The sequence below is a fragment of the Micropterus dolomieu genome, linkage group LG17 (genome assembly GCF_021292245.1).
Source record: "Micropterus dolomieu isolate WLL.071019.BEF.003 ecotype Adirondacks linkage group LG17, ASM2129224v1, whole genome shotgun sequence".
Classification (NCBI taxonomy): domain Eukaryota; kingdom Metazoa; phylum Chordata; class Actinopteri; order Centrarchiformes; family Centrarchidae; genus Micropterus; species Micropterus dolomieu.
The window spans coordinates 23,617,705-23,626,979 of record NC_060166.1 but is presented as its reverse complement, the minus strand read 5'-3'; the positions used below and the strand labels follow the sequence as shown (position 1 = coordinate 23,626,979).

Here is a 9,275-nt window from a genome sequence, read left to right as displayed (position 1 = left end):
CCTTCCCCCCCCCCCCCCCCCCCCCCCTTTATAATCCCAATTTCCATTTCATCCTATATCTCCTCTTCCTCTCTGATCCCTCTCTCAGAGTTTACGTCACCTGGGCATTGTGAACCTGGAGTGTATGTTTGAGACCCCAGAGAAAGTGTTTGTGGTGATGGAGAAGCTACATGGTGATATGCTAGAGATGATCCTCTCTAGTGAGAAAGGCAGATTGCCTGAGAGGCTCACTAAGTTCCTCATTACACAGGTGTGTATACGCCCCATAGAAGGGATTTGTTATGTGTACAGATATATTCTATTACAAAGTGTTGCATAAATGTTGTGTGCGTGCGTCACTTATTATTGACAATGATGTCCCGATGCTGCAGTGTATTGCTGCTTTTTGTGGTCTTCCTGTCTGAGCATCATGATGCGTATTTAACATGTTTGAAAGTGTGTTTTTTCTCGTGGCTACGTAATTACTTGCGGTTGTGTGTGTGTGTGCATGAGCAGATTCTTGCAGCTCTGAGACATCTGCACTTTAAGAACATCGTTCACTGTGATCTGAAACCTGAGAATGTGCTGCTTGCCTCTGCTGATCCCTTCCCCCAGGTACACAAACACAGAAACACACACAAATACACATTCACACACTAACACCCTTTCGCATATGCAGCAGTTGTGGTTTTGACACTGTTATAAGCATGTTGTGTTTCCTCAAGTCTATTTTTGTTTTTCGTCAAACTAAGCAAATGGCAACTGTTTGCTTCTCTCAGGTGAAGTTATGTGACTTTGGTTTTGCCCGCATCATCGGCGAAAAGTCTTTCCGTCGCTCTGTAGTTGGCACCCCCGCTTACCTGGCCCCGGAGGTTTTGCTGAACCAGGGCTACAACCGCTCACTGGACATGTGGTCGGTTGGCGTCATTATGTATGTCAGCCTGAGTGGGACATTCCCGTTTAATGAGGACGAAGATATCAACGACCAGATCCACAACGCAGCCTTCATGTACCCTCACAACCCCTGGAAACAGATCTCCAGTGATGGTAAACAAAGAGGGAGAGGAACGAGATGAGAGTTTTATTGTTAGACACGGATGGGACTGATGTATTAGACTGCATTAGTTTTAGCTAGGTGTACCTAAGAAACTGACGACTAAGTGTAACTGTGGTTAACATGAACTGTCAAAGCAGGACAAGCCATTCAAAATCAAATGTGTATATTTCTTAATCCATTTTGTAATAATGCCACACACTAATATGCGATCATGATGACGCAGTCATCTGAAATTGCATTTCTACAGCAACGTTATGCATGAATAAAATTGTTGAGATGAAGCTGACAAATGGCACGAAGACATAATTGTAATGATTTGTGAATATTTGTTATTTTTACTGTAACTAATCCGTTTGTTTTTAGACCAATTTGTATACTTCTGTTTTTCCAGCAATCGACTTGATCAACAACCTGCTGCAAGTTAAGATGAGGAAACGCTACAGCGTGGACAAGAGTCTCAGCCACGTATACTTACAGGTAGCATTTAGAAACTACTTGTACACACACAAACATGCCCACTGCCTTGTATGAAAAAATAACTTGGTTTAAAGTCTTTCCGACACCAGTACATCCATTAATCCCCAATTCAAAGGACAGGAAGCAGTACCTTTTCCAGATAAGGGGACTGCCAATAACTTTAGTGGCAGAGCGGTACTACACAAGAATGTCACCTTTTTTTTTTTTTACTTCTACAAACCCCTCAATAAAATCTGTGACCATTACAGAAAATGGCAAATATAAACACGAGGAGACTGCCCTCATAACAGGTGGAGAGAGCAGCTCAAGGTTGATATTTTGGAACTTTAATGAGGATGTAAGAGGACAGATTAGCTTTTATTGACTACACAGTTCTTAAATGTCTCCTTCAAAACACAATGTTTAGCAGGGGAAAAACAGGCCAGTTTTCTCTGTAGGTTTAAACCAGTCCACTGTTGTTGTTTTTGTTGAAAAATTACCCATTAATTAAGTTTCAATGTCACATTAGCCCTAACTTTGATAAAGTCTACTTTCCTCAGAAACTATCAGATCAGCCTGGGGTCATTCAAGTTCTGACACACACACACACACACACACACACACACACACACACACACACACACACACACACACACACACACACACACACACACAACCTAAAGTGATTACTGAATGATGATGTGCTATAAACATATAAAAGCCCATTTAAGTCTGATCTAATTTCAAGGCTCCTGAAACTGAAACCTCATCCCTGTGTTTGTTCCTGCTTGTCGTGTCTCAGGACTATCAGGCGTGGCTGGACCTGCGGGAGCTGGAGACTAAACTCGGCAGGCGTTACATCACCCATGAGAGTGATGACAGCCGCTGGCAAATGTATGCCCGAGAACATACTCTGCCTTACCCCGCTTACCTCGTGCCTCCTCCTCCTGCCCCGGCCTCGGACGATGAGGAAGGCGGGGAAGACGCAGATGTGCAAGGCCTCACTGAGAGGGTCAGCATCCTCTGACAAGAGAGACAGAGGACTCATTTAAGAAGGAGGAAAGAAGTAGGGAGAGGGATGGAGGAAGAGAGTTTCGACCAAGAGGCTGAAAGAGACATACAGTTGCTGAAAATAGTATGGTTCTAATAAGAATAGTGTCTAGCAGATTAGACTTCCACAGCAAAGCATCTGTGTGCCAGAACTCAATGTTACAATAATAAATCCAGTTCCTCTGCTCCAGCCTGAGGTCAGCAAAATTTCCTTCTGATCATTTACCCCTGCTATTATTGGTCCTCCTTCATCTTTTGAATTGCTGAACTCGGTCCATGATGGAGACCGACTCTGTTTCACATCATCTGTGTGGCTGAACTGGGACATCTTCACAGTTACAATCCAAGCTCAACTTGAAAAGCAGCACATTCTTTTTTCACCGCAAAGCGCTCCAAATATGAAGCAGGAAATGCTATTTCACCACAAGCGATGAAGATTAGAATTTGGTGTTAGGTGTGTTTATTGAAGTATTTTTTTCATTTAAAATGAAACTGCCTCCCATTAAAGTAGAACATTTGCTTTTAGAGTCATTTAATTGGACTGACTGGAATAACAGTCCCTCTTGTGTCTTCAGGAAAGACCGGTTCCACCTATTTTCAGAGATGGAAGCCTTTATAGTAACAAAAGACTTCCCCTGTGCTGGTAATTACTAATGTGCAGAGATGGAGTCAAACCCATCTGTATTTACAAAATCATGTCATGTAGTGAAAACTGGAATTATTGATCTGGGGACAGAAAATCCAGTAATTACCACTTTTGCGCCACAAGAGACTCTTAGAAAACATATGTGATTAAAAACATCACGGCAGGTTTAAATGAACTCTAGCACTGGGCTGCCATGACCAGACCGTTTTTAACAATGTCATGTGAGACATTTCTACCTGCAGCTAACAAATTATACAACATTAGCCACTATTACTGTTGCTCAATGGTGAAAATTGCTTCTATTGTGTTGAGTCGCCTACTCTCAAGCAGTTATATGGTGAATAACGTGTGTGTGTGTGTGTGTGTGTGTGTGTGTGTGTGTGTGTGTGTGTGTGTGTGTGTGTGTGTGTGTGTGTGTCCACTGATTCAAATACTTGTATTGATGGCAACATTTTTACACTTGAGCAGGTAAATGGACAACAACAAACAACACAACTCCTGTATTGTTGTTAGGAAGAGCAGACCTCTGCCTGTGATGTAAGTGTACAGATGATCAGCTTGGTTACTAAACTAGATTTTGGAGAGTGTACGTAGTTTGATTATTGACCTACTGTCAATGTCAATGTGTTGCATGTTTCTGTGAAGTAGAATTATGGAGATAAAATTAAAACATACTTTAGTTATGATAGTCTATTATACACGTGTAACCTGAAGTTTATATAGTAGTCAAAAATGTGTATGACTGTGTATGGCATGTTTGAAGGATAATCCTAGCCTTGGTAAACAGATAATAGAAACCTTGAAACATATTCTTTTTTGTCTTGGATGTTTTATTTAGTGTATCATTCATTTGGCTGAACTGTCAGTATATTTAAGAAACAAGGACCATTACTGTCACTCAGGTTTTCTATATCAGAAGCCAACGACAACATTTTACCCTCTACTCACAGTCTATCAGACAGTTATTTTTAGGGCTACAGCTCTCGATGATTTTAGTAATTGAGTATTCTACAGATTATTTAATTGATTCAAAATTTAATAAGTACTTTTGCTTGGCGGCCGTGGCAGAGCCCCCTTCCCTGGTACCGCAATCAGCTAGGTAAGTAACTCATGAATGTCAGGTTACACGGCCCAATCAGGTGGAGATCAACAAACACGCGTATATACATTTACAGCTGAGGATTGCGGCTTACTTTTGCTAGCCTTCACCTTAACAATCAATCATGATTTCAGTTAAATGCTAAAGTTGCTGTTACTGTTACCTTGTCTTTGCTCTGCTCCGTGGATGCTAGACCTGGGTGCTTTCTGATCAGATGCCGTTGTGCTGTTGCAGTAGGCTACAAAAGTTTCATTTTACGGTGGACAGACTGTAAGATTCGAGAGTTGTTCTTTTAGCTTGAAATAATTCCATACTTTGGACACTTTCTGCTTCGTCCCTCACTATTTTTTCTCCTTTCCTCCACTTTGCAAACAGCGCCATCCTAATCATGTCGTGTTCACTTCGATGCAAAGAATTTGTGTCAATGCTTTTTACAGGGTTTCCGCGGGGTCTTAAAAAGTCTTATATCAAAATCAAAATTTAAGGCCTTAAAAAGACTTAAATTAGCTAAAGTTTGTGTTCTAGGTCTTAAATAATTTTAAACAGGTCATCATTTTCCAACGTCCATGCTACCTAGTACCTCTAATGCTCATTGAAATGCTCCCACAGCGCTCAAGAATGTTTTTTCCTCCCGTGGTGGTGTTGTTCCTTCTTTCGCTAGTCTACATATAATTTGCTGTATTACGACTACAAAGACCAAAGACATGCAGCTGTCGTGTAATTGCCGTGAGTCTCTTTTGGATTGTACCACAGATATAAAACGGATTTATTCGTGTTGTGCAAAAGTGCAACCTTAGCGACTCTTGCCTCACCAGGGCTTGGTGAAAACTAGTTGCTAGCAACGTATTTGAAGCCAGCTGTCACTACTTAATGAATGAGCGCAGCAACAAAAATTTCAAACGATCATTAATGATTTTCAGTAAGCTATGGTAACACTCAGGGCATGGCTGTCTCCTTATCCTCATTCTTCAAAGGATGAGCGAATGTGAGGGAGAGAGCGGCAGAAAGTGGCTGTGAAAGCAGAGGATAAGAACAGCATTAAGTTGTCAGGTTACAGCTCTGTCCTGTCCTGTACTGTAAATCTTGATAGTTAAATGAAAAAGAAAGGGCCATAGTGACCACAGAGGAGTTGAGGTTAGTAAAGTTAAAGCAAATTACGGATGCAAACTTGTCCTTTTCAGCTAATGAGATTAATCTTTTGGATTTTGATGTACAAATGAAATGCTTGTAATTATACAAAAGGGAGGTGGTTCTCACGTTGCCTATTTTTATGTTAATTTCTACAAATATATAAAGCAGTAAATTAAAAGGCAAACATGAACAGTCTGTAATGATTCTGAGGTCATATTAACAGTGTTTTCCTGCCATTATAAGGTGGTGAGGCTCAAAACAGCTTGATGCTGTGCCATCAATGTAAAATCATTGTGGAGAGCATCAAAACTAATCACATGAATTTTCCCAGATCTAATGGTTATAATTCAAACCCAGTAGACTTATTTACCAAGTTTAGCTTTTGGGGTGTAGTTTATTCAAAAGCTGCAAGATTTTCCTACTTATTATTCACAGATGTGGTAATAACAATGTTCCAAAATTATGTGGAATTGCATATTTCTTTATTGGAAAACATTAAAAATATTCTTGTGGGATAACCACCAAACCCTCAACACAAAAATACAATCTTAATTTTTTACATTATACCGCCCTGTGAAAGCATATTTTAATCCCCATGGACATTATTATTATTATTTGTAAATGTACCTGCTTTGCACCTGCCTCAACTTCTCCCTGCACTCACACACACACACACACAGACACCTTTACCTCTGGTCTCTCACTGCAAACACACCGGCTTTCCCCGCCTTACTCTGTCTCCCTGTCTGCTCCCCTGAGTTTCTCCGTCAGCAGTAGATTATGTTTTATAAAGTCGCTGATAAGACACAGAACTTGTCTTTTTTCTGGATATTTCCACCTGTTATCCTTTTTCACCTCTCCTTGCACCTTTGACAATTACGTAGCTTATCAATGTCATAGTCCATCTTCAGTGTTTCATTGTTTGGCATCATCCAATGCCAATTTTGTAGACATCACTCAACCCTAATTTGAATACATTTATTTACTCTGCAAGTAATTTTTTGACTGCATTTCCTTTGTATGTTTCTTTTTTTGATGTCGTGATATAGATCTTAAATTTCATTCATATTGGTCTTAAAAAGGTCTTAAAAAGTCTTAAATTTGACAAGGTGAAACCTACAGGAACCCTGTTTTTGGTAATCCAATTAATCAATTTAATTGATGAATCATTTCAGCCCTAGTTATATTGTATTCCAGATATACTGACTGAAATGTCTGCTCTGAAATTAGGGCAAATGCCATAAGGATGCTCTCATAGACATTTGAGCACACACACAGCAAATTACTCAAAGCTGTCAGAGGACAAAGACATATTTTTACACATATTATACTCACCGTCTGAGTGGCACTCAAGAGGACCCTGTGGCTACAGAGGAGAAGAGAAAGAATTGTTTTCCATTCTGTGATGAGCACAGCTACTCTGGTGAAAGTGCACTATTGTTCCTACTACACTACATCTATCATCAGTGCTGAACAATGTCAAATAATATGCTCTTTCTCTCTTTCTGTCTCCTTTTATTTCTTTCAAGTGTAAGCAGGTTTGTCACTATCTTACCAGCCACACATCTCCAGGTTTCTGTCTTTGACCTGGCAAGGGGCAGTGTAGACCCTTACACTTAGTAAGCAAAAGAGACTGAGCCAGACCTCAGAGAGACTTGTACCAGGCACCAACAATGAAGTCTCTATTTGGCTTCATCTGATTCTGCATAAAGTGATGTTCATCTCATTAGTCAGAAGAGGAAGATAAACTGAGAAATCTGAGTTTCCCTCGTAAAACCGTGATCTTTCATCAGTCTGGTTTGAATGATGAAAGATGAAAAGGGCTTCTTCAATGAAAATATACTGTATCTAATAAAAACAATAACAATTAGTCATTTAGCTAATGCTTTAATCCACAGCGATTTACTATATGTATGTCAGAGGTCGCATGCCTCTGGAGCAACTAGTGGTTAAGTGTCTTGATCAGGGACACATTGGTAGATGTCGCAGTTGGAATCAAACCCTGGTCTCCCACATCAGAGGTATATGTCTTATCCATTGCGACCTCGCCACACCCATCTATGCTCTCAGCTGTCATCAGAATCAGAATCAGTTTTATTGCCAGGTATGTGTACACATACGAGGAATTTGACTCAGGATTGTTCATTGCTCACGATGTGCTTACTTATACAATAATACAATAACACAATAATAAAATAAAATCAGACACAAACTACAGAATAGAAAACACTAATATACACACTATGAACAAAACAATATAGACATATTGAAAAATAGTGCAGTGATCAGAGAGCAAAGGATGCAAGAGTAAACTATTCTCATTATGTACATGTAGAAGGTGGATATGATAAACAGGTACACACACACATACATGCATACATGTACACAGTGTGATGGAGCATAGTGCAAAGGATGCTGGAAGAAATAAATAAGACCTAGCAATGGATAGCAGTGGATTTAGGTTTTGCATTGAATGTATAACATGGTGACTTACCAAATTAGATCAGTTTTGTTCAGTCTAAGCCTTCATTTTTAGAACGGGACAGGACAACCGATTTTTGGAAAAAGAGAAATCCATGTCCGATCCTAGTATCTTCTCACCCTATGCATGACACACACCTCCGTGAAGCTAGGAGGCTTAAGCAGAACGTCAAACCAACCATTTTTATCCACACCACCAAGCATCTAAATGAACTTATATGACAACATAAATCGCTCTGTAATCACTGTAGATGGCTGCAGTTCCAGATATCCCTCCTCCTCTCATCCTACACTGCAGTCCGATCACTCTAAAGAGAGCTCAGCTTTCAGTTGTGTAACATATCACTCAAATCACAAAACTCACAGAGTTATTACCTGGATAATAATAACAACAAATGCACCAATATACAGGTGCTGGTCATATAATTAGAATATCATCAAAAAGTAGATTTATTTCAGTAATTCCATTCAAAAAGTGAAACTTGTATAATGAATACATTCATTCCACACAGACTGATACATTTCAAGTGTTCATTCCTTTTAATTTTGATGATTATAACTGACAACTAATGAAAACCCCAAAATCAGTATCAGAAAATTAGAATATTTTGAAAAGGTTCAATATTGAAGACACCTGGTGCCACACTCTAATCAGCTAATTTACTCAAAACACCTGCAAAGGCCTAAAAATTGTCTCTCAGTCTAGTTCTGTAGGCTACACAATCATGGGGAAGACTGCTGACTTGACAGCTGTCCAAAAGACGACCATTGATACCTTGCACAAGGACGGCAAGACACAAAAGTAATTGCTAAATAGGCTGGCTAACCACTCTTGAACAAGACACAGTGTCAGAAGCGTCTCGCCTGGGCTAAAGACAAAAAGGACTGGACTGCTGCTGAGTGGTCCAAAGTTATGTTCTCTGATGAAAGTAAATTTTGCATTTCCTTTGGAAATCAAGATCCCAGAGTCTGGAGGAAGAGAGGAGAGGCACAGAATCCACGTCGCTTGAAGTCCAGTGTAAAGTTTCCACAGTCAGTGATGGTTTGGGGTGCCATGTCATCTGCTGGTGTTGGTCCACTGTGTTTTCTGAGGTCCAAGGTCAACGCAGCCGTCTACCAGGAAGTTTTAGAGCACTTCATGCTTCCTGCTGCTGACCAACTTTATGGAGATGCAGATTTCATTTTCCAACAGGACTTGGCACCTGCACACAATGCCAAAGCTACCAGTACCTGGTTTAAGGACCATGGTATCCCTGTTTTTAATTGGCCAGCAAACTTGCCTGACCTTAACCCTATAGAAAATCTATGGGGTATTGTGAAGAGGAAGATGCTATACGCCAGACCCAACAATGCAGAAGAGCTGAAGGCCACTATCA

At 40.2% G+C, this 9,275-nt stretch overlaps 1 protein-coding gene across 2 annotated transcripts in view; it reads left to right on the top strand.

The window, feature by feature from the left end:
* The window catches only part of prkd2 (protein kinase D2), a 59,954-nt gene extending 55,957 nt beyond the window's left edge, over positions 1-3,997 (top strand). For both annotated transcript variants that reach the window (XM_046073001.1, XM_046073002.1), the window contains exons 15-19: positions 89-250; positions 496-594; positions 759-1,026; positions 1,428-1,513; positions 2,295-3,997. In XM_046073001.1, coding sequence (XP_045928957.1) covers positions 89-250; positions 496-594; positions 759-1,026; positions 1,428-1,513; positions 2,295-2,519 — 840 coding nt within the window. In that variant the 3' untranslated portion in view covers positions 2,520-3,997. The remainder of the gene's footprint in view (positions 1-88; positions 251-495; positions 595-758; positions 1,027-1,427; positions 1,514-2,294) is intronic.
* Positions 3,998-9,275: the final 5,278 nt, after the last annotated feature.